The following is a 26,006-nucleotide window of genomic DNA, read 5'->3' as shown; positions in this document are numbered from 1 at the left end:
AAGCTAGTGCGTAAATAAAGAGGTTGCGCGCAGATCAAATACGCGCTTCAGCTGTTCGGCAGCCCACCGAGGCTCCCATTCCCCTTCAAAGTCCTTTCTTACTGCTTCGAGGGCGAAGGTGTGCGCGCACCTTGCATCTGGACCGGAGTGGGAAAGCGTCGCGTCACGCCAAGTGATGTTCGGCTGGATGTGACTGCTTCGCGGCGCCAAATGAACCGAAAGCGAAGCAATGAAGAAGACGCACAGGCGAGGCGCGTGCACATATACTGAGGACAATAGTTTCAAAAGTTTCCATCTTAAAGCTTCTCTTTCAAGATCGGTGCCATTGACGATCTTTGAAAGCGTCTGAGGCGTCACTCCGATAAAAGTCCTTAAAACTGGCCAAAACAAACAAATAACGTGCTTAGAATTCAGCAGTTCATGACTTTCATTCAAGCAGTAAAACCAAACACAAAACACTTTTTGGAGTAGAAGCTTTCAGCTAAATTTTGTAAAAAAAATAAATAAATAAATAAAAAAGCCTCTGTCCCCTGTAGTGAGTGGTAACATTTTTCATATTCTGTATGATCACTTCACGGGCATACATATATATATATATGTGTGTGTGTGTGTGTGTGTGTGTGTGTGTGTGTGTGTGTGTGTGTGTGTTGTAGCTGCCTTTTGACGTGGACGAGCTGCGCTGCTTTTAGCCATTTCTGCACGCTGCACATGAATAAACCATTACAGATTCTGTAGGTACAATATTTCAAAAGCACAGATTATTCTGTAGGTTACGAGAATACGATCTTAATAAGGGGGTTGTAAGATTAATCTAAATGCCCTTAAGGGTCTTCTTGTATTCAATAAAACAGGTTAATTTCTTGACCATAAAGAAAAATAGAAAACATTCCTAATCAGGCGTAAATGTGGTTCGTTCTCTCATAGTTCAGCCGGTAGGACTAAAATATTTCATATCAACCCACCATTCGGATTCGCGCACATCTGCGCGCGTTTGTGTGCATGATTCTTCCAGGCAAATGCACATTTTGGGGATTTATGGAGCATCGGAGGTCCTCCATGCCTAAAGAACATGACCGAGGTGATGACATTCACGTTAAATCTTTAACTGAGACCTTTGGGGGAATATTGCGGTAGAACCGGTTCGGCCAAACTACGGGACTAAAGTAGGCTGAGATGAGATCAGGGCTGCTTCGGTGGCATGAGAGGAACAATGCAATATCAGCTGTGTGGATATTCTGTGGATAATTCCATATTATTTTCTCTTGGTAGGTATTTGTGACTTTCAAATAAACTAGTGAGGAAATGGAAGAAGGTCTCAAAGTCATGGAAAACATGCTGCATCTCTTCCTACCCAGGCTTTTCATCATTACGTTGTTAAATGGATGGAATGTTCTGAATCTGAGAAGATTCACTCCAGCCTGAATTGAGGAACAGTTCTTAATAATAAGGGTCCTAATATTAGAGAATCTTTATTTCCGCTAAATAATCTTGAAAACGGGGGCGAATAGAGGTCATGGAATACTCTCATAAACCACTAGATGGCAACAATGATGCACCATTTCAGGAAAAGGCAGGGTAGTAATAATTTTATCCTAAAATCTGGGATTATGAGTAGTAAACTCGGGTGCTATGCAGAGGTTGCTGCTTCAGACCACTGATAAAATCAGCATCCGTAAGGTTGCCGGAGGATTTGCTAAAGGAGGAGCAATGACCTTGAATCAGACCCGTCCTTGTCACGTGTAATTATTTAAAAAGCAGCATTTAATTGTGAAAAATGTTCAGTCGTGGGGAGGGGAGTGTCTAAGAGAGTTAGAGCCTGTCAGATGATTTGTATGAGGGTCTGGCTTTACGGGCCAATCTTCAAATTAGAGCTCAACCACCTCGGAGGACGGGGTCAGGTTCAAAGGTCAAAGTAAGCTGGTGATTCAGAACGTTTAAGATCCTGGACTGCAGCTGGGAAGGAAGTACTTATCCAGTCATGCGGTGATGTGCATGAGCTTTAGACATCTGAAACATCAATTTTCCTCCAAGAATTAGATGTATTTTTATTTATTTTCTTCCTCTGGTGGATGTCGGTGCTGTAACGAGGGGCAGAGACATTATTCATGGGGTCCATCCTCTGTATCCCGCAACTGGTTCCATGACTCCCAGCTCTGAAGCGCCAGTGTCCTGCTGCATACCGGAGTAACACTGCCACCATGTGGACTAGCCCAAAATAACATTGTTCTTTCCCTAGAAATAGGACAATTTAAAATGATTAAAACCCAATCAAAAATAGTTTCAAATACATTCGACTCAAAAACAGCGTTTAAAAGAGAATGTTATACATTTATTATTGGACCAGGAAGTCCAAAAGATGGGGGTAAGGGATTTAAAAAAAACATTGCACTACTTAATAAAGTATTACTAGTAATAACTCTCATACAAAATGTACAAATGTTTGTTAAAAATTTCATTATCATAACAGGCCTTCCATGATTTTGGTTATAGATATAATACATAATGAAACTACTATGACACCATGACAGTTTCATATTGGCTTAAAAGAAAAACAATCTTGCATGAAAAAGTTAAGAAAACTTGAAAAGAATGAAATCATACAAGTACAAGTGGAGCCATTTTCCCCCCAAAAAGACATAAATAGTGGGACTGAGGTAATTGCTAGTGTACCAAGCATTGACAAAAAACAATTGTCCAACAATAAACCATCCTAAAACACACAAATGCATAATGTCACTGGATGACCCCTGACAGAAAGGCTCTTCGTTACCGTCGACGTTACGATTATACACCCTCGGCTAAAAAAGACGAATGTGGGAGGGACAGAATTGGTCCTGCTCGTCTCTGCAGTTTTGACAAACATGACCTTAGCCTGTCATCCACGGGGATGGAACCCAACCACATACGTTGCTATAATCATGCTGTGATCCGAGTCTCAGGATCACACGCTGGCATTTCGAGACATCATTGAACAAACGCTCTGGAACTGTGGTGAGAAGAGGAGGAATGTACAAGGACACTCTAGAAAATGAGACGGAGTTTATCCATCGGTGGGGGAAAGGAGTGGTTCGTCAGAGTGAAGAGGGTGTGAAAGTCTTACATCTATTAAAGTGCGCAAGTGTCAAATCCACCATCTGGTGCAGCAGTAGCTTCAACTATCTTACACGTCTTCAAATTTGTCACTCGGTGAGGGTTAAAAGGTGTCATCCGTACACATTTAGAAATCTTCATATCCAACACTTGGAAAGCGGCTTGTGTTCCAATGCAGACGCGTTGGGACCGCCTCGCTCAGACAGGAAAGCTGGTAAACTGGAATGTCTTTCGTTTTTAAAAGGAACTGCGTTTCCCTCCTCGGTCGTGGGGGGGTTAACTGTACAGTCACGTTACTGTATGACGAGAAGAGCTTAGTGGCTAAAAACAAGAAAAACATCTCATCTGTTGTCTTTAAAACAGGACGTACAGTATTCCAAAATATTTCTCTGGGCTTTGCTAGTTTGAGATGGTGCTAAAACGGCAGACATGGAGAATAGTTTATGATACAGCCCATCAAACTACCCTGGAGGGGTTCAGTGTAACTTTCTTATTTCTAAATCAACCGGGTCAATAAAAACATCTGATCACTAGAATTAGATGAAAAATGTGTGTATGCAAATCAATGAGGTGTACCACAGAGACTATAAATAGGACAGAGGAAGCATCTCTCACGCACGCACACACACACACACACACACACGCACACACACACACACACACGCAGATCGAATAAAGAACATTTCCATTGTTCCAGGGTAGCTCACTTAACTGGGTGACCAGTATCTTTGCATCACCCCTCCCAGGCTGTCGTCAACCTGAAGGAAGCAAGAAAATAAACCAACAGGAGTTCAACCTGTTCTGTTCTGTTCGCCCACAAATATGGCGTTCCCGTAAGACAATGACGTGGTCATCTTTGGACTGCCGGTTCTATCTACAGTCTAGAACGAAGCCTATTAACTCACAGAAGACTGAGACTGGTGTCAGGCAGGGTTGGACAGGCTTAAATACACGGCTCGGTGTCGAAGGCCATTCAGAATGTGAAGCCACCAGGACAGGGAGGCAGTTTTCCTCCCCGAAAGTCTGAGAACAGTCCAGAGAAAAAGGGAGCGCAAATGGGGAGATTCCAGAGGAGGAACACGGTTGGGTGTTCATCAGGACTGGAGAGTGAAGGGAGTAAGGAGAGCTGCTCCAGGTATTTGGAAGATGTGTGAGCAAAGATGTCACCGATTGGTCGGCTCGGGGTTGGACGTGCGCTCAGTCGCGCTGGACCTCGGCGCGGCAGATGGGACAGGTTCGGTTCGCCTGCAAAGAGAGAAGAAGAAACCTGAGCTCAGAACGACCCACAACACTCACTGAGGCACACAATGATGACCGGACCCAGCTGGAAGCTTCAGGCTTCAGGCTTCCAGCTGAAAACAGCTGACAAACTGACGGCTTGAAAGCGCGTTTCCTCCCTCACCTTGAGCCACTTGTCCACACACTTGGCGTGGAACTCGTGAGAACACGGCAAGACTCTGAGAAGCTGGCGAGACTCAAAGTCACACATACAGACAACACACCTGGAAGCCAAAACACCAACGTCAATAAAAAAGCTGATTATTTCATGTTCATGGTCCCAATAAAACAGAAGCACTCACATGGTTTGCTCTGAATGATGGTTGTTGGAGTTAAACTTGTACGAGGGGATGTGTTCGATGTCGGCTTTAGTTAAACCGCGGGGTTTGGCCTCTCCTAGACGTTCAGCGAGGTTCAGCAGAGCCTGACAGAGCAACAGGAAGTGTCATTAAAAGAGGGAACCAGAGAGAAACGAGCAAGAGTTGGCACGAGGAGGTGAAATCTGGTGAGGAAAATTTGATAAAGGTGGCAGAACGTTGTGACAGCAGTGTTCCCCACCTCATAGTTCTCCACCTCTCCGTTCTCCACTTCCAACTCCACATTGATCGTGGGGGCCACGTTTGGGGGCACGGGTACTATAGATCTGTGGGACGTCAAGAGAGGAACATTATTACGTTACGGCCTTGGTAAATACTGCACGTTTGAAGGATTAAAAAAGACTCACAGGAAATAAGGCATGAAGTTGGGGTGGTAGGCCGATGGGGGAACCGTCTGCTGGGAACGGTAGCGCTGGCTTATAAATAGCCGAGGGATGAAGTTGGGGAAGGACTAAAAGATAAAATCGGATTCATTAAACCATTCAAAGACATGTTTTATTTTCCCCGACTCGATATAAAGTCAGTAAACTCACAATTGTAAAGAGTTCCTGCGAGGGGGGGTCATGGTGGGAAAGGAAATGCAGCGGTGTGGAAGACGGCAGGGTGGAGGGGCCCTGGTGGTGGTGGTGGTGGTGATGGTGCGCATAGTTGTAGCCTCCGCCTACTGAAAGCTGCTCTCCTAGAAGGTCGACCTCATTCTCAAGTCTCTGTAAGAGCTGAGGGGACACACACCAAAGGTGAAGCGCTTTACAAATAACACACCTGTGTTCACTGTTAGGAAGTTCTCAGTGTAAACCACTTACTGTTTGTGGCTGTTGTGACTGAAAATGCAGAAATTGTCCCGGCACCGGAAGGTGGGGCGGGTGGGGAGAGAGGTGGGGTGGGTGGGAAAGCAGGAACTGCTGGTCACTGGACAGAAGTGAGGGGAAGCCATATGGCACTGGGAAATGTTGCACCGAACATGCCTGCGGCACCTTCAAAAGGACAAATAACAACAGAGAGCAAAGAGTTACAGTCGGTCTTTAACTGGTAGTTACCCGGACTCGCCACAAGGGGGCAGACAAGTGCTACAAGCTGCCCTCGGTGGGTTCTGGGAGACCAAACAACCCACACAAGTTAAGCACTGCTCTGTTAATCTCACCGGGTGGTAGTGTTGTCCAGCGCTGATGACCACATTGCAGGAGGGTACTTGTTGTTGTGAGGAGCAGGTAGGGGGGAGGTGTTGACCGCTGCACAACGGCGTCGTGAGACCTTGGGGAGGGACGTGGGTCACCGTGTAGGAGACTGGAATATTGGCCTGCTTGAGTTAGAGAATAAAAAATGTTACCGTGCAGTCAACCATAACCAGTGGAGCAGACGTCTCCATGCAGCCTCACCTGATCATGTAGGTCCATGACCACAGATCCCTGCTGCCGCTGGGCTCCGTGGTGCTGTTGCTGATGGTGATGGTGGTGGTGGCGTGCGGCAGGATGGAGTATTTGTGATGACAAGGTGGGTGGATGGAAAGCTCGGGGCTCTTCCAAGCCTGACCCCCCACTCCCAGTGGTAGAAGGTTGGCTGTAGGCACTGGGTGTTTGTGTTGGGTATGCCTGCTGTGCGGAGGGGTTGTGGTTGTGGCGGTAGTTTCCATCTTGGAGCTCTGGCGGCGATGGGAGGGCTTGGCCTTGGGGGGAGGGGTGCAGGTGATGGGAAGGTCTGGAGAGGCGGCACCGCTGGCGCCTCACAGGGGTGCTGGAGGGTGTTCAAATGAAACAGTTCAACTTCCTGCAGTGTGCAGGGCCCACACAAGCAAGAGGGTGCTGTAGCAGGGCTGAGGAGAGCTTCAAATCTCCCCGTTTAAAGGAGCTCCAAGGAGGAAAACAAACAGGCCATACCTGCGTCTGAGCCGGACTGGAGTTTGGCATCTCTCCTGGTCGTAGTGTGCGAGGGAGGGGGGCTGTCTGCGACTCGGGGGTGATGACTCCCAGGGTCGGATGGGGGGCGACGGCGTGGAGGGTGGGAGAGCGGATGAGGTTAGCTGTTCCAAGACATAGTTACTGGACAGCCTTTGGCGCTTCGGTCTGGGGCTTTCCTCACTCTATAGAGGGAGGGGTGGAAAAAGGGGAGAGCGGATGAGTGTCATGGTGACCCACAGCACAAAGTTTGAATTAATTTCACCAACTTGAACAGGCTGTCGAGTTTTAAAACACAGACACTAAGCTCTTTTGTCACTCATGGCATTTCCTGTATGATCCAGCCCTCGCATATGTGTGTGTGTGTGTGCGTGTGCGTGTGTCTAAAAGAGAGCACATTACACCATCAGTGCTGTGAGGCCCTGAGGGTGGAAATGCACTTCCTCTTAGAACCAGGAAATGCAAAAACACAAAACAAGCACTCACAGGCCTGTGCACGAGTGAAAAGTGCACACCCCCAACTGGATTGCTTCGACAAAGTTGTTTGAGAAAGCCTAAAAAAAATATTTAAAGAGTCACCAGCACACACCGAGGCTGCGACATTTCTGAGCATTTACTCATGGGAGCTGCGACTGACTCAGGAGTTCTCATCTCTCGGACTCATCGGTGACTCACTTCACTTACAGTCAAGCAGTGACTCCCACAGTCGGCGCCGTGCACGGCAGGAACAAAGATGCTCGTGTGTAAGCTCTTAGTCACTCGCCTGTAGAGGGACCTTAACTAAACTGGCGGTTCCTGAGACATGGCGCAACACACACCACGCGGTTACCAGCAACACTCTTTCCTCCACACCTCGCGCGAACAAGCCCCGCCTCCCCGCTCCGCATGTTGTTATAGTGTGATAAAAAAATGACGCAGCAGCTGTGACTTTTAACACACACACGCACGCATGCACACGGAGCTCGGCAACCTTGAGAGCAGCGTGATAGTGAACAGGAAACAGCTGGAGTCGAGCGTGCACATATATGTACTTGCATATATTTACAGGATCTCGTTTACACAGGAGCAGACACTGTTTGGGCTCTACTCCCTAGAAAAGTACAGAACCTCCTAAAGCTCCCGAGAGGCTGACGTTGCCGTTTTATCAACATGGATTTAACAACATGTATTTTTCACTGTTGCTCGGATGTGACCCGAGCTGGAACAGCCTTTGGAAAAGACAATATCAATGGCGAGATGGAGTTTTGATCAGAATGGGCCGCGTTTTTTTTTATAAAATAAAAGGAAAGGGTAGAACCAGAACCAGGAAACATGGCAGCCGGAGCTGCAAGAGGCAGAAGCTTGGTGGGACTTCCACTGACCAGGCTAATAGCCCCTCTTCCACTGCAGGAACTTTTATTATTTACCGGGGATTTTGAGAACTCAGCACATATTCACCAAAATTACCCAAAATAAAAAACTCCTCCCCAATATTTACATTTTTGTATAATAAAAGCTGACTACATGTTGGGCAAACAGCAACACGAACTGGTGAAAGGAGCCACAACAGCTAGAGTGGGTCCCACCCCCCCACCAATACCTCATTACTTTGAGATGTGCTCAACACACCAAACACACAGATTACCAGGATTAAGTTTTAAACCGAGTAAGTAAAAGTTCCTAGAAATGATGGTGGAAAAGGGGGCGAATGGAGCTAAAGCATGAAAAGCTCCCGCACAGCGCTGACTCTTTATTGGCTGCCGTGTGCCATTAGATCAAGATGGAGGGTACCAATTCTTCACCCCAACCCCCTCTTCCAGCCAGAGCCCCCAAACCTCTTTACCAGCCACCCCAAAACCCTAGGGACATCCACTGTGCCCATTTTCAGGAGAGCCAGCCTGCTCCATCCCGAGCCTGACATATTTCATCCACACACCCCCGCCCCCTTTTCCTTTCTTCTATCTTAGAAGATGAACCCCTCTTGCGCGTCCCCTTCGCCTCTCGTTCCCTCCTCTTTTCCCCTTGTCTCTGTCTTCTCCAAGACCCCAGCCTGAAATGCGAGTGGGCGACACACACGTTCAGGACACGCACTTCTTAGACGGGACACAAACAGTGTGCTTACACACATGCAGACTATTGGCCATTAGTATGAAAGTTTGATGGCCCTGTCTACTCATATTAGGTGGCAGGGTGCTGTGTCAGACAATGGAGAGAGTGTGTGTGTGTGCGTGTGTGTGTGTCCTTGGGCATTAACCCATGTTCTATTCAAACACTACACGTGTCTGAGCTGAACATGTTTTCACAAGGCCAGAAAAGTAGATAACAAACGGTGATTAATAAAGCCTTAAACACACACTGAGCCTTTCGAACACGGCCCAGAAACAGTGCGAAAAGCTCTGTATCTAATATTTCGGCACATTCTGCAGCGCTCACAGTATGAGGACCACACACACACACACACACACACACACTCTTACACTGGATCCACAGTCAGACAGGGCAGATATCCTGAAGCATGAATGCAGTCCCACCCGCCCATGTTCTCCTTTGCCGTGTCTGCGTTTGGGGAACGCTCGCTCAAACACAAGCAGCGACTGTGACAGACAGTTGCTGCGGCTTCGCCGTCACTCTGAGAACCAAAATAAACAGGGGCCTGCAGAGCGCGTCCACACAAATAAGAGGGGTACAAACAGAGCGCGGCGCTCCCTCTTCTGCTGCTAGTAATGGTGCGTGAACGTGCACGCTACACAAACAGGGTCATTTGCTCTCATAGTTTCATTAATATTTGCCGACGTTCCTCCACCAGCACTCAAACCCTCCTCCCTCCCACACTTATTTTCCTTCCATCAACAAGATTTCAAAGCCCATTTTGTTTCCTCTGCCACTGTTCCTCCCTTCCTCCCCCAGCCCACTCCCCCCCCCCACTCCTCTCACCAAGTCCCACAGCTGGAGGTGAACTCATTAGCAATGCCCCCCCCCCCCCCGGTTTTGGCCTCCCATCCTTTCCGTCACCACCTCCAAGCTCTCTGCAACACCTTCAGCATCCTGTCATCCTCTTTTATTTATCCAAGAACTTTGTGATAATGGCTTCAATTAATGACTGCTCCCTTTACAGTCTAAGTTCTATATGCTGGTAACCAAAAATGGGGGGGGGGGGGGGGGATCTTTGTCATATTCTGATCACTAACACAATTGATGCCCTAAGTGATCTGCTACAAGAGTTGAATGTGAAATCTCAGTACCTCCTCATTTTGGATGGAAATAAACAGCAAAATGCTCAATATTCAGTTGTTTATTTGAGCCTAAATTCAAACCCAGTGATCTTTGTGAAGCACGACATGACTACAAGAACAAATACACACACGGAAACTAAAGGGAAAAAGTGACGGGTGAATTTAAAGGACAAGGAGGAAAAGATTTTAAACCCAGGGATGGCAGGACATGCACCTAATAAACCAGCCTGACCCCCATCAGTTACAGTACACAGTGGGCATCACAGTGATAACGAGTCGTGCATAATTATCTTAATAAGACTACAAAACATGCAAGCAGGCACAAATGTTGTGTGTTACTGGAGAACAGCTCACCTTATCGCGCTCCTCTCCATAGATGATGTCTGGGAGACAGTGATAGGACCCACCAGAGGCTCCTAAACAGACGCCAGAGCAGAACATTAGACATAGGTGCATTCAGTTTCTCCTAACATTGTTTTGCATTTGCTAATTAGGGATAATCTGTGTTCTATACGTCAACCCATCAAATTCAAGCAGCTACCAGCTGCACAAATGAAGCCACTGACACCTGAGGTGACCTAGGTTCACTGGTCCACGGAGGGGTATGAACCCTGGGAGACAGGGGTCTGAATGGTAAAGGCAGCAGCCTAGGAAGCCACAGGACCTGGGAACGACATGGGAACACCTCTGGACGGAGCCAAGTCTGGTCCACAATAGTGCCTGTGGGGGTTTTTTTGCAGGTCTGTCATGTATATTTATGATTTGGGAAGGTTAGAAGGCAAATCCTCCTAGAAAATTCCTCAACAGTTTCTAGTGGTGTGGTAGGCTCCATTATCCTGTAGGGTCAAAGGTTAGTCACCAGCATAGTCAGCCTGACACTGACCAAGCCAACGTGATTCACTTTAACTGTCAGTGGTTTGTGCGTGAACCACTGCATTAATAACACATTAATAACACTACACGTCGTTTGGTTACAGTACATTCCAGCGACTCCTCATTCACACCACAGAAACCAACGGCTGTGGGTGGCGATCTTGTAAAATGTGTCTAGGCAGGTCCACCAACAGCCTAAACAGACCTCCACAGACCGTATCACACTTTGTGTATCATTTTCCGATCCAATAGCAGGAGCTGGAACACCCTGCTGTGAAACAAACAGCGTGATTACATCCAGGCATTGTGTGGAGCAGCTCTCCATCCAGATACTTCATGCACTTAATCCCATTGTTATTGCTTCACTGGAAGTTGAATTTAATAAACAGCAGCATAAAACAATGACAACATGTTTGTGAGAAAGGCCATTGACCATGCGGATGGTGCAAAAAGGCTTAGACCCATATGGTCTACTGTTGTGTCGGATCCCAACCGAATGGTGTGTGCGTAAACACACACACACACACACACACACACACACACACACACACACACACACACACACACACACACACACACACACACACACACACACACACACACACACACACACACACACACACACACACACACAGTAATCCTGGATTAGAGAAGCTGCCTGGTGATACCGCTGCTTGTCTCCCAGCTAAGACTTTTACTGTGTCTATACAGCCATTCCTTTTCCCCATTGTTTTTCCCTTTTAATCAAGGCTTTTTTTGATTTGAATGCACATGTTTTTGCTCTGCCGTCCCACATGGTGGGACATAAGATGCTAGTGGGACATAGCATACACACAGAGGTTATAAAGGGTATAGTTTTCATCCCATGGTTAATTGTAGGCATGGTTGACGAAGTTGGCTTTTCACATATTAATTCCTCAACTCTTAAAAAGTTTTGCTCATAACAGAGCAGGCGAGGGGGAAGGAAGCGACTGGAACAGGATGAAAGGCTGTTTTCATCCAGATGATGCTGGATGTGAAGTGCCGAAGCCTTCGCCGAACTCCTATCCTGTGTGCTGCTTCTCTCATTCGGCGCTCATAATGGGCAAATATCCAGCTGAACACGGTCTCGCTCGCGCGTCGTCAGAGACTTGCAACAGTCAGAAACAGTTTGAGGCGCAGCATTTGAAACCATTGCAGGCTCAACTCTGGCCAAAGGACCGGCTCATATGAGCCCAGCGAGAGCAAGTGGCACATTAGCAGGCATGAGACTGCATGCATCTCACAGCACAATTCGAATTTCATTATTTATACGATTCTCTGTCCAATTAGCGCTGCTGTATTGTATTTCTCTTCATAAGCTCTGTTGGTGTGTGCCAATGCGTCAGTGCCTCCCTGGGAGTTGCCTACACGTCCGATCTGACTGTGCTGCAGTCGGATTTTAAATGTGAGGAAACCACCTTCCAAACGGGTGAGAGTGGGGCTCCAGCCAGGTCAGACATGGTTCAAACCACCAGCAAATGTCGGCCGTGACAGAGGTTCATGCAGCTACACTTCACTCTGAATGGACACACAACAGTTGTGCGAGGTTAAGATGAAGACAGAGGGGCGAAGGAAGACCCCTGAAGAAGGTGGCAATGGGAGCGCACGTGCGGCGGATGTATACGGGGAGAATGGGGGATTGGAGAAGATGGTGGAAGGGGAAAAAATACAAGATAGATGACTGGAGGAGGGCAAGAGGAGTCAGAGAGAGGGAGAGCAGGTTGGGGGTTGTGGCTCTCCCTCTTGACTGCTATTGATTTTCTGTAAGCCTCAGAGTGCATCAGCTATTTCCAACCATTTCCTGCATCTCTCCCTCCCTTTCCAATACACCCACCTGCCCCAACACATAAACGCACCCACACAGAATTCAGACATCCTCCTCCCCCTCCCCCTCGGTCTTGGTCCCCATCCCTTCCCGTGACCCATCCATCCCCCTATCTGTTGGCCTCTCTCGCTCTCATATATTCCTGTTGCTTCCTCCCAGTGCTTCATAAAGGGACACTTCTGGATACACGGGAATCTTTGGAAGACCTAGCTCACGTGTTCAGAGACGCATTCAGCCGTCTTTAGCTCACCCATGAAATCTCGTGATATTCCAAAATATTTTAACACTGAGAAACTGTTCAGCAGGAGACAGTTGCCAGAGTCCTTGAGCAAATGTCATGAGGATTTGTTGTGCTCCATTAAGCACGCAGCATGCCGGTCATGACCTTGCAACCGATGCACTTATAGTAAACTCCACATCACCAAGCCAATTAATATTATTTCCTACACATTTAAACACTCGCTTTCCCATTCAGAGGCGAACAGCTCTTCAGTGAGCTCGTGCTTTTCTGCTCCAGGCCCACCCAGGCTGTGACCAAGCACGGCACGTGCACACACGCATTAGGCAGCGGTACATGGACACACACCAAGCCAACCTCTCCCTTTAAGCCCCCCCGTGGAATGACAAACCAACCTAGAGAGGGTGTGTACGGGAGAGAAAGTAACATCCAGAAGGTCAGAGACGCGTTTAAAGCCCACGTCAATTAAATTACCCGAGACTATCTTCACGAATGGAGCAGTCACACGGCGGCGTTTCTTATATATTCATCATCACACAGCTGTTGTTGAAGGAGAGTGTCTAGTTTAAGGACACGTCAAAGATAATGCACTTTGTTATTGCGTCTCAGTTTTTGCTCCTGATAAAAACTCTTCACATTACGAGCGTGCAGCATCATTGCCTCAACGCGCGCACGAGCACAGCTGAACAGTCTCATATGCTAAAGTAAATAGCGTCGCTACGTTCCAATACCAACTGAAAATGGCGATATTGCTTATATTTTGGGTCATAAAACACAATAAACAAGGTTTTCTTCGAACTTCAAAAGTCAGTTCGAAACACAATCTTATTGCTTCAATAAACATCAGAGCAACATCGCATGTGGGCCCCCAGGGTGGCTGATCTTGTGGCGCCGAACTTGAGCGAAGACACATCAGCAACTCTAATAAAAAGTAGAGCAGACAACAGAAGCAGTGTCTTTAACGGTGCAATAAAGCTTTAAAGTGGAAACTCCTTATCACATTTTACAACAATGTTGCTGTGACTGTCAGGTGAAAGAGGGACAATAAAGTTCCTTTCTTCCACAGCAGCTCATAGAATTCACAGTTGCTGTCGCAACGTCACAATCATCCGAACCATCTTTGGCTGTTTGTCCCATTTTGGAAATTTGCTCAAACGAAAATTGAACTGTTAAAAAAAAGACAACTGGGAGAGAAAGTGCACGCCACAGAACCTCCAAATATATGCTTGTGCGAGGGGAAGAACAGGGTTATTACTGGTTGGATGTGAGGTAGCCCGACTCATGGAGGTAAAGGCCAGTGAACCTTTATGCAGCTCTCCTCTCCCGTCCTCATACGTCAGCATCCGTTCCTTTAAATATGTTGCCAAAGGTCTCGTGTATCTTCCTTTCCCTCTACTTTTGCTCATCACTCCATTTATCTCGTCCTCCAAGGTTGAATGCTTGACTGTCGTATGGAGACGCACGCTTCCTCTCTGCACTTTGCTGATAATTATACTCGTCCTGCGACTCCTCCACGGCCAGCTTCAGTCCATGGGGCCTGGTCACCTCTCGCATCTGCTCTCGTGCTTCAGTCTAATTACCTCTCCCTTCCCTGCCTTGTCCTCCCTCTGCACCTGACCTTCCCAAAGATGGGTGCAGCACTTCTGCTCATCAACTTCTGTAACCTCCAAATCAAAACAATGACTCCTTTCAGCCGCCCTCTTCTGCTTTTACGGTACTGATCTTCTATAATTATTTAAATGACTTCTCTTTCTCCTTTTATGTATTAAATAAATGTACAGTAGCACATCTTATATTTATCCAGTATACAATTACTGCCCTGTGCTGCTGAGCTTACTCACCAAAATGTCACCATGAATCCTTTTTTGGTACCTTCACATTTGGGTCTCAAACATGAGACACACTCAAAGCTAAAATTGGCCCGGTAGCACATTGCAGAGTGGCATTAGCCGCCGAGCCAAACACAAGCTAGCTGGAGTCGTACTGTACAAGACTGAACTCAACTCAACTTCAAAAGCATCTGGGCAGTGAAAGTTGTTAACAACCGTTTAAAAACGAGCATAATGAAGCAGCACATAAAGGAGGAAGGAGTAGCGATGATTGAGAAGAGTGGGGGCGGGTAGAGCATATCATTAGCTTTCATGGGCCGTGCAGGTGACCGACTGAGGAAGAATGGACCATGTCCTTGTGTCTGCTCTCTCCCAACAAACAGGACGAATGGAAAGAGTCGCATGAAAGGTGTGTAGTGGCTGCAATGGTCTAGCTAGCCAGCTGCTTCGCTTGTCTACGAGATCATTCAGCATTACCCTGGGGTATAAATATAAAAGTAAACAGTGTATTTCCCCACTTCAAATAAAGCAGCTATTTTAGAGGCTTGATTGCAGCTGGATGAAGCACACCCAGTTTTTTTGTGCCTGCTTGTCGCTGCATCCAACGCTGCTTTTTAAAGACACACACGCACACACCTGCATTCTGTAGATTTGAAAACGTACCCAGATAATGAGCGTGCGTCCTGGATAGCTGGCCAATAACTCCCCCTAGAGATCGAAATCTAGTTGGATGGCAGCACAAAAAAAGGCTATCCATCGATTTGTGTTATGCTACACGTCATAGGCGAGCAGCAATGACAGAAATGGACGCATATCACAGCAGACGGACTCCGACAGCTGTTATTATATAACTTAAAGCAAGTACAGAGAAGATGGACACAAAGATCCATACTGATGGAATGGTTTGATGTCTACGGCTTTGTGCTTTTATAATAGCAAAGCTTTCAGCCAAAACAGCGGTTTTAAGAGTGGTAAATTTGGAGCTAATCCTGGAAGGACCAGTCAGGTATTTGTGCACGGATGAAAATCGGCGTGCTCTTCAATGTCCTATTTCATCTCCCCAAAGAACCACAGCGTGCTGCTGCCGACGGAGCCTGCTGAACGTTCTGAAAGACCGGTTTCTCGGTGTGAAATCCTAGCTGTGTCATTCCCATGTAGCGTGGTTCACTGCACTCCATTCAGTGACTGAGAACATGCGCGCATGTGTTCTACACACCCAGCATCGGTTCGTGCACTTTGGCCAAGTTAAGCTTTGCAGCGAGGCACAGACCAGCAGAGCTCAACTTGCTGCAACCATGGTAATCCAAATGGACTGAACACAGTTTAAAGCCCTTTAGAAATATGCACGTTATGGTTTTTTTATGAGTAGAATATTAGATTAAAATAACGCTACGGTAATTTTCCACAAGCTGCGCAGTGCCAAAGTCAACCCCAATACTGTCTACAAGCTGTATTAGTATCAGAAAACCTGTACTTCTCAACAATAATGTCACTTTTAACCCTAAACTACCAGTTTGTGTTTTGTTTTTCCCTTTTTTTAAACTGCATAATTACACTGGAAAACATTCCCAGTTTAAAAATAACCACTCTCAACTGTACTTGTGGACAACGTCAATCCATGAAGTAAAAAAAGACTGGAAAGCCATTAGAAAGGGTCCATTATAGAACCCAGAAGCTTTTCTTTTGAGCCTGCTTAGATGAAGCCTAAAAACGAAGTGCGTGTCTTTGTGTTTTAGTTCTCTGGTTCACGACCACACAACCATTGTCAGATATGATGCCAGCTGGGGGGGGGGGGGGGGGTTACCTGGTGCCGGGATCGGGTGCGCTTCGGGAACTGAAGAAAACCTCTGAATGCCGGCAGAGGCGTTGATTCCTGGCTGGTTCTCCGTGTGGCCGCCGGGAGCTCCGAGCGGTGCGCAACCGGCACCGTGCTGCTGCTGCTGCTGCTGCTGGAAATGAAGATGCTGTTGCTGGTTTGGGTGGTGGTTAGATCCCATGAGTCCAGTGCTGGTAATTCCGTTACCATTCCCACTACTGTATTGCTGATAATATCCTGATCGGGAGCGCGATCGAGTCCTCGGGGGCTCAACGGCCATTTGGTGCGAGTGGAGCGGGTGGAACAGAAAGGAGGTGGACGCGGCGGGGGACTGCGGTGGAGTGCCGCTGATGGATCCGGGCTGTGTGTACCCTCCGAGTCCTCTACCCCCCTCTGCGCCCCCGTACTCTATTCGCTCTGCCGCCCCCGCTTCGTCGAATAAATCAGCCCCTTTGGGGACAGGCTCCGGGGTGGAGGGCAGTCGGAGGCAAACTCTCGGCTCCTGAGTTGTCGGCTGACCGGTGGCTGCGACTGGCATTTCCTTTTGGGGGATTTCCTCCGTTTCTTTTTCACCCTGTTTTTTTTTCTCGTTTCCTCTGTCTACGACGAATAGTTTCTGTTAAAAACACAACATTTATGAGTCGTTAGCTGAAGAGTCGTGGGCCACTCTCTTGGGCTGGTCCCCCCCCCCACGCTTGTTCTCAGCCGCTGCATATTTTGACAGCCCCGAATGTGTCGAAACTACTCCCCCCAAGTTTATATTCGTAACGTTACCAGACAGCGTGGTTCCTCCAGCGGGTTCAGCGACTACCGGTCGTGTTGTATCTCACTTTACACGAATAGAAAACTTGAAATGCGAATTGGTTTCACTGCGCACCGGCAACATTAGCAAATTTACGCGAAGCTAGCGATGAGGGGACATGCTGGCCGGTCCAATAATGTGATAAACGCATCACGGACGCATTCTAGGTGCGTAATAACCGTGTACGCGTTTACGTTTACCACTTCTCAGCCGCCCGTATCTCTGTGCCGAGTCTAAACTAACTTTATCCACTTCAACAACCATCTAAACTTGCCTATCCAGCATGCGTAATTTCGCTCGCTAGCATGCAAAGCCATCCCCTCCTCCACAGGGGGAAAAACGTATCGAGCCACCCACGCCTCGAATCCCTTTAAATTACTTTATTAGTTTAAAAAACAAAACACACAAAACGTCGAGAAAAACTATGTCCCTTCATTTTGAGAGAGCAGTCGTGTAATGTCGTGTTTACTCGAAAGGAGAGGAGCGCAAAGAAACATAAAAAAAGTAGTCCACGTACATTTCCAAAGACAGAACCGCGGCGCAAACCAACCCAATCTTAACCGCCGACTTCGCCTGTCAGTACGGTGGTAAATGTTCCGGGTTTCCCGGTGCTGGTACCGTTTCACCAACTTACCTTTAGCGTGTTCTCACTCAGCTGTAGTCCTGACTCGGATCTGTCGATGATCTGCTGAGCCCTGTGTGTGTATATGTGTGTGTGTGTGTATGTGTGTGTGTGTGTGCGTGTGCGTGCGCGCAGCCTCCGCCTCGTATGCGCCCAGCCTTCAGCGTGAAATGTGACAGACCGTCAACGTTTCGCCAGACCTGATCAATCGAGAGCAGAAAGCCGGACGCGTTTGTAGTTGTGTGTCGCACACACGCACACGCACATCTTCACGAACCACCCGCGGGCAGGTAGAAACAGAAACGTCCTTCTTCTGTCGTTCTCTGGTGTTTTGATCATGTTCGCTTGACTTGTTTTTGTTTAATTATCATGTGGTCGGCGATCGATTACTTTTGCTGTTAAATCGGAAGCTGTGGATAGTTGAGCGGCAGGCAAAAGAGCTTTAAATTATTTAATTACAAATACCAAATCTGTTGCAGCTGTTTCCCGTATTTATAAAACGCTGTCAATAGTTGCATGGCTGTTATAATTGCGACTAAAAGAGACTACATATATATGTATGTCTACACGTGCACGTGTGTGTATACATATACGTGTGTGTGTAACTGACTTTGAGGGCTGGATCCAATGTGCACTTAGCTCTATAATGGCAAAGTTTCTTGGAATGTGGCAGTTCCGAATATTGAGTAAAACTAAAAATGACACTTATGTCATAGATTTCATTGTAATAATGGCAAAAGTCATTATATGACCTACATGTATACATAAAAATGTGTGACTGTGTACTGCAAATAATGGGAATTGTGCAAGTGTGTGGCTTAAGGGTGTGATGGCTTGACGTGTCTGTCTCCCTCTGTCTCTCTCTCTCATGCACACCACATGTATTTACCTCTTTCAGTCTGCCTCACCTCCCATACTTCATTCCCTCAGACTTGTTCTCATTTCATAAACACATGACCCCTACCCCTTAACATCGAGTCTAAGACACACACACACACACACACACACACATATACACATTCATTACACTCCCTCTCCTTACTTTGATGATATGCAAATATCCTCCCCTCACTCCTCCTCCCTCCCATGTCTTCCTCCCTCTCTGCATGCAGCAAGCTTCACACACACACACACACACACACACACACACACACACACACACAGGCTAATGCATTGTGGCAGCGTCCACAGACAGGCGGGGAGGATCAATTTTTCACCCAGTGTGCTACCGATATTCATAAGATAAGGCCGTAGAAGAGAGGGCAAAGGCAAGAGGGGGAGATGGGGGAGATGGGGGAGGGAAATGATGAGTGGCTGTTGTAAAGAGAAGTTTGGGCAAAAGGGTGAGAGCAAAGGAGGAAGATGACTGGGGAGCAGTTACTCAGGAAGGTAAGCATGGGTGAGAAAGTAGGCGGGTGGGGAATTCTCGTGGGTGTGTGGGAGGGGTAGAGGCAGGATGAGTAAGTGGGTTAGGGGTGGTAGGAAAGGGGGATGGGATGTAGTAAGGGCTCAGGGGGATGGGGTTGGGAAAAGATGGGGTGGTAAAAGGAAAAAAGAGGGATGGTGTGAGTGTGTGTGGAGGGGGGTATTTTGCTGACTTGCTCTGTTATTGGTTTGTTCAAATGCTGGGGGAGGGGCAGCCACAGACCACGCTCTCACCAGCTGTAGGGAAGAGCAGAGTAACAAAGGGAGAAGAGGGAGGTGGGGGCAGATATGTGTTTTAATGTTGATATTCTGGTCTAATTAGATTCCTCTCTAAGTAGCGGAATGAATGGGGATAGAAAGTCAAGCAGTAGAAGAGGGAGAGGGTTTTGTTTGAGAATGCTGTTTTCAGTGCACACCGGGGGTTCTTGATCTATAATTCAATTTCACTTGAGAGACAGAGAAGAGCAAATTGCAGATGCGGGAACACTCGTGCTCACATCCTTATCTGTAGATAAGGCAGCTCGAGCACAGCTGAATTTGGGATGACCCGTGATGCTTCAAACACTACAACAGTGCATTTATTCTCTTGAGGTTGGAGACGGGCAAGAAAAGAGAGACATTTCTTTAAATTTGCCAATTGGCTGAGATTTGAAACATGCGAGAGATGGAAACAGATAATATAATATAACCAGTAAGGAGAAAGGAGGATATCATTCCAGCACATATGAGAAGGCAGATTGAGGACCATGTGTTTGTGGCTCCCAGCTGAACCCCGCCTGCTAAACCAGTCCGCTGGCTGTGACAGACTGACAGCCAGGGAAATAGAGAAGGCGGTGTGTGTGTGTGTGTGTGTGTGTGTGTGTGTGTGTGTGTGTGTGTGTGTGTGTGTGTGTGTGAGAGAGAGAGAGAGAGACTATAAACGGAGACAAAGAAACAAAGAGGTAGAATGGCCAATTCATTCTGACCCCAGAATAGAAAGGTGCTGCAAAGAGAAGAACAGGAGAAATGTATGAGAGAAACTACAAAGAGAAAGAGACAGGGACACATACATGGGGAATGAGAAAGCAAAGGGGGCTGAAGCCAAGCTTTCTGTGGCTCAGCCAGACTGAAGCGGTGGGACTTGGCTGGTTGTAGACCCTTGGCTTCAGTTTTAAAGCGAGAGAGGGAGAGAGAGAGAGAAAATCACAGTCAAAAAATGAAAAGGGCAAAGAGCTATGCCAAGAATGCACAGGCAAGAAGCAACACATTAGGTTTGTTCCTTCTGCCCATCTTTTTGTTTTCCTAAGCAGGTCTATAACCAAATATTGGGACCAGATTCAAGACATGAATGCGATCTAGTCAGAACCCTGGTGAGTGACTGACTGGCTATGAAAGTTTAAAATTAAGGGTAATGAGCATGACATCCTCTTGGCACACGGTTCAAAGTCGTTTTGTTTAACTTTTAATGGCTTTGGGATTGTAACATGTATGATTTATCACTGCGCTCCAGTTTTGTGAAGCTAAATAGTAAGAGCGTCTCGAAATACGGCTTTCAATCCAAAAATAAATAAATATTTGAACTGATGTATTTGCCGTTTTAACACGCACAAAACTGAAGTTTGCTCAGTGGGTTTGATCAGGGTTTCCATGTGTGGTATTGTCTTTGTGGCCCATGAGCAAAAAAAGCAAAAGGCGGAAATCAGGAAGTAACTTGGTCCCCATGAAGGTTGAGTTTTGTCCTGCATCAAAAGAAAGCCCGCTGCGTTGCCAGGCAGCCTGACAAGCACCCACATTGCAATGATGCCGACTGCAACAGCTGCAACATTGATTGGTCCATTTGTTTGCCATATATTCCCAGCCACACAATTCCAGTCACTTCCTGCTACATAATGTTAACCAACAGACATACGGACTGAAGAAATCTAATATAACTTGGATGCTTGTGTGTGTGTGTGTGTGTGTGTGTGTGTGTGTGTGTGTGTGTGTGTGTGTATAACAGGCATCAATACGTCCCACCTGTGGGGGGTTACATTGGCCCACATTTTTAAACAAACCAACAAACATCAAAACATCCCAATCTGATTGACCTAGCAACTGAAAACTACTAATCACATAGTAATCATGATATCACTATATGGAGGAATGAATGGATTTATAGGCTTTGCCAGATTAATAGTGAAAAACAAGGTCTTATTTTCCTGACTTTTCCATCTGTTGATACCCTAAGTAGAGGATTATAGCTTTTAGATCATCTGACTCCAGAAATGCCGTCACAGAGGGGGATATTTGTGGAAAACATGTCCCCAAAACTGCTCACTGTGAAATATTGCATAGAATGCCAAGATATGCCAGTTTCTGTTCCAAGTGATTAGAGCACCAGGGTAGCTTTGAACAGTAACTGTGAAGCCAAATCTTTCTTCTTTTCTTTCTCTTCCAATTTGGCTTTGAAAACAACATGTAGGAAAAGTCCTTCTGAAAGGGGAATGAAGACAGTTGAAAATATCATAAATTCCACCAGACAAAATGCCAGTACCGAAAATAGGTAGCAGAGAGTCCATCAGCATATGGTCTTTTGGTTGATTTTCATCTGTAGAATGTCTGAAATGCTCTTTGATGGTGTTTGCCATATGTCTGTTGCTGTGAGCCTGAATCATGTGTGCACACAGCTGAGATGCAAGCCCAACAGCCATGTCATATTCTGGGCTCAGTGGAGAAAGGAGGATGCCAAAAAAAATGAAACGTGATGATGAGTGGGTTGCAAGAGCGAGCAGAGGGAAGCGAGCCTTCCAACAGGGCTTTTTACTCCATGTGAGTCTAAGTGTAGTTTCATGTGTATGCACATGTGATCAAGAAGTTATGTGTGGGAAGAGGGAGTCCTTCCAGCCGTTTTCTTTCCTGAGCCTCTTCCTGTTGCCCAGCACACACACACACACACACACACACGCACACACACACACACACACACACACACACACACACACACACAGAGCTCTCAGTGCTGGCGTCAGAGGGTTCGGCCAACCCAACAGAGGAGACGGTTGAGAGGAGCCAGTGTTTCTCTTCCTCCTCCGAGCTCAGTCTGTTTCCACCCCCTCTGAATGTTACCATAAATCCTGCCCGTGCACATATTCCCACACCTCTCGTCCATTCTGTGTTTCTTTATCATATGACTTGGCAGAAAGTGAAACGCACATACGCGTGTGCCAGTTGAGGAACGTGTGTGTTTGTAGAGTTCTGGCAGTTTTCACAATGTGGCCTTACCAAAGCTCCTGTGGGAAACGTGGTTTTTAACGCCCCCCCCCCCCCCCCCCCCCCCCCCTTGTCTCCTCTTGTTTCATTCCTCTCCCTATTTCACAATTACATCTCTTTTGTTCCTCAACATGTGGCCGCTTTTATTTGAATTTCTCTCCCATTTCTCCAGCCCACCTGATGGAGACCTCTCTGCTTCTTCATTGAACTTCTCCACTTTCTTTTTTAAACAATTCCGCTATCAACTGTAAAATAATGGCCTTTTTCTGAATATACCTCTACTAACACTGTCCACACAATGAATGCTGATGGAGAGGTGTGATGGGCTATCCTGTGGGGAGGGCTGGTCAGATGAAATACCTGCTTGGTATTCCATCCCTCTGCAAAATGTAACACGCAGGAGAGAACTGCTGTAAAATATGCAAATAAAGAAGTACTTCATAAGCCTCTGAGGTTCTTCTACAACAAAATGAACACTCAGAGGTTCATCAGTGTGTGAATCCTGGGAAATACGTTACTGCTGGACTATAAGACCATTTGCAGAAGAAACCTGTTGTTTCCAAACAATTCTGCTTTTTTATGTTAAAACTCTTGTTACTATGTTGTCTTTTAATACCTGTATTGTCTTTCAAAGAGCAGTTTCACCAAAAGGGACCCATCAGTTTATCACAGCACAATTTGAAGCCGTAAAACCTTGTTTCCACTGTACGAGGGGTCATCCTGACGGGGTCAGCCGGGCCCAACCTGGACCTGAAAAAATAAGAAGAAATATCCAATTTTTTGTGTTTCTTCTTGGAATGCTCATGTGGCTTTCTGTTCTTGAGTTACAGTGTGGCGAGCTCAGTCCTTTAAATATTTGAAGGTTAATTGAGCTGTAAAACCATAGAGGGCTGTTCAGCCAGAGGCTGGACCCAAACTGTAGGAGACTGAAGCACAAAATCTTTAAGGTAAAAATAGTGTTTAAAAAAAGAAAAGAAAAAAAAACAGAAAACAGTTCTTCAACTATCACAGGAAAAGAGAAATATATGAGGCAGCGCTCTAGTGCTGGCACAGCCCAAAGCTTGCAGAATTATCTGGCACTGGAAGGACGCCACCACCAGCTTTTTAAGGTGAGTTGACTAGTGATCGGTCACAGCTTGGTGAGGTGCTCTCGCCAGTTTCCTGCCCAGATGAGCCTAATGAGGGTGACAGAGGGAGAGAGAGCCCTGGGAAAGAGGATGAGAACCCAAACAAGTAACAGAACCCATAACATTGACAGTCTACGTGTGAGCTATTGGTAGTCGCGACCTTGCCCGTGGCTGGCGATTGGGTTTAGAACCAAACCTTGAAGGATTGCAGACCCTGATTGGACATGATGCCTTCAGGAATGCCACAGACAAGCTTGGCCGTTTCTAAGATGGATAGGTGTTGAGGAAGGGGAACAAGATGCACAGCCTTAGATAACCAATCTGCAATTGAGACATGGTAATGTTACCCTCAAATGGGGCGAAAACCTTGTCATAGCTTTGGACAACCATTGGCCACAAGGCTGTGTCGCATTGCACAGAAAAAGCAGGCTGCAACAAAATCTTGGAAGTCTCTGGACAATGAGGGCCATCAAACGTGTTTATTGGCTCAGGGAGGGCAATCAATGAGCACCAGGATGGTAGGCGATCCTAGAGGGACGTCACCACTGGAGCATCAACGTTATCGGCAGTGGAACAAGCATCTGAGTGGGCAACCCTTTGGAGCAGGATGTTGCTGGAGGGCTTTCGGGCCTCCGTACTTCCTGTTCCACCTGCCCCCTAATGGCTCTGACCATACAGGAAGAGGGCAGGATGGTGTCCATGGCCCCCTCTTCTTCATTGAACAGACTGAACTGACATGACGGAACGTCTGCTTTCGGATTGGTCGGTCCTGGCAGATACCCGAGAGAAGTTGAGCCACCCCATCAGCTTGTCAGGTGAACAGAGCGAAGGTTAGACACGATTTTCTCATCTGTCCATAGGTAAATGCAAAAGAAAAAAAGACAAGCTGGAAACTCCAGGAAGGAAAATCAAAAAATGGCTGCAAGGGCAGGTAACTGGCTCTATCAGGGAGGCTCTGAGAGAGGATGATTTCCATGACAGTCACAGGAAAAATACGAAGGCGTGAGGCAAAGCTCTAGTGCCGGCACCGACTCAAACATGCTGAATTATCTGGCTCTGGAGGGAAGCCATGATCAGCCTTTTAAGGTGAGTCGAATGGTGATTGGCTGCAGCTGGGTCATGTGCCCCTGCCAGCTTCCTGCCCAGGTGAACCGATTGAGAGTCATATTTATTACAGCTGAGGTATTTTTTGAACATTGTTTCAAAAGTACGTGCTAAGGTGGTCCGATCTGGTTCTGCCTCCTCCCGTGTCTGTCTCAGCTCAGTTGTGAGCACGTGTGAAGTTGCTGCACTCGCTGACCTCCACGCTGACTTCTGCAGCCTCGCTCGCACTGCCAAGTTCACCAGAGTTCACCTTCTTCTTTTGTCCCCACCGAGCAAAGGCTCGCTACTGTCTCCATCCTTGTCTCACTCGTCTCTCATCTCACCCCCTGCCCCCCTCCCTCACCCACCCCAGGTCCTCTTCCATCACCCTTCCCAGGAGAAATGGCTCTGTCCATGAAGCAGACCTGTGCTAACCTTGCTTTCGCCTCCATGCTTTGGCCCCTCTCGTGTGATGTCATGGAAGAGAAGCTTTTTGGTGCCTGTGTGTGTGTGAGAGAGAGAGAGTGTGTGAGTAAATGGGTGAGTCAGTGAAGGCTTGCCTGTGTATGGGATATGCAGAGTGATTAGAATAAAGAAAGGGAGAGAATGGAACAAGTGTCGTGTTTCTCTTTTTGTCAGCTCTTTTTAATCTACAAAAGTGGCTGAAATCAGAAAGAAAGAAATGAGGTGGGTCTGTGAACCACTGACAACTGGGGTTGTGTTCCACCCTCTCTTCTTCCTTTTTTTGCCATCACTGTTGGGACTCTAGAGGCATTTAAACTTCCAGTATGAATAACAAATGATCACAGGATGCCATTATCGCAGCTCTATATCTGAGTTAGCGGCTACTCCTGTGCTTGTATGTATTTTTATATTATCTGGTCTCCTGAAGTTTCACAAATGTTCCATTTGTTTCCTTTTGTTTTTCCACATTATTGCATGAAATTATTGAATAAATGGGCCTTTTGTGTATTTTTAACACTGAGGTCAATGAATGTGAAAAATGCAGTCTTCAGAGCTCTGGCATTTTCTCTGTCTTGAGATTGTGTTGTACCTAAAAAAGGCCTTAAAACCTCTAATTCCTTTAATCTCTAAATCCATTTGCTTATTTTTTTTGTCTTTTACCTGATACATGTTCTGCACAAATGTAGTATTGGTCCAATCAGATTTTTTCACACTTCCTGTGACGTTTCACTCACCACATCCTGGTTCTGTCTTCACAACACGCCAACACATCTTCAGTTTTAACGGTTTTCCTGTCAATTTTC

General features: G+C 46.8%; 1 protein-coding gene across 3 annotated transcripts; it reads right to left on the bottom strand.

Moving 5' to 3' along the window:
- Window positions 1-2,302: 2,302 nt before the first annotated feature.
- LOC101075920 (E3 ubiquitin-protein ligase RNF38-like) lies at window positions 2,303-18,035 on the bottom strand. Of its 3 annotated transcripts, none has more exons than XM_029850930.1 (13): window positions 17,888-18,035; window positions 16,440-17,067; window positions 10,204-10,265; window positions 6,620-6,822; window positions 6,122-6,476; window positions 5,887-6,045; window positions 5,549-5,719; window positions 5,279-5,461; window positions 5,093-5,196; window positions 4,927-5,011; window positions 4,671-4,792; window positions 4,493-4,592; window positions 2,303-4,335 (listed from the first exon to the last, which is right to left on the bottom strand). In XM_029850930.1, the coding sequence occupies exons 2-13, from the start codon at window positions 16,987-16,989 to the stop codon at window positions 4,288-4,290; spliced, it is 2,142 nt and encodes a 713-aa protein (XP_029706790.1). In that variant the 5' UTR covers window positions 16,990-17,067; window positions 17,888-18,035; the 3' UTR covers window positions 2,303-4,287. The 3 variants fall into 3 exon arrangements, with proteins under 3 accessions (XP_029706790.1, XP_029706792.1, XP_029706791.1); XM_029850932.1 differs by having other exon boundaries at window positions 5,887-6,042; XM_029850931.1 differs by lacking the exon at window positions 17,888-18,035 and adding an exon at window positions 17,226-17,833.
- Window positions 18,036-26,006: the final 7,971 nt, after the last annotated feature.

The sequence above is a fragment of the Takifugu rubripes genome, chromosome 17 (genome assembly GCF_901000725.2).
Source record: "Takifugu rubripes chromosome 17, fTakRub1.2, whole genome shotgun sequence".
Taxonomy (NCBI): Eukaryota; Metazoa; Chordata; class Actinopteri; order Tetraodontiformes; family Tetraodontidae; genus Takifugu; species Takifugu rubripes.
This window is presented reverse-complemented; position numbering and strand designations above follow the sequence as displayed.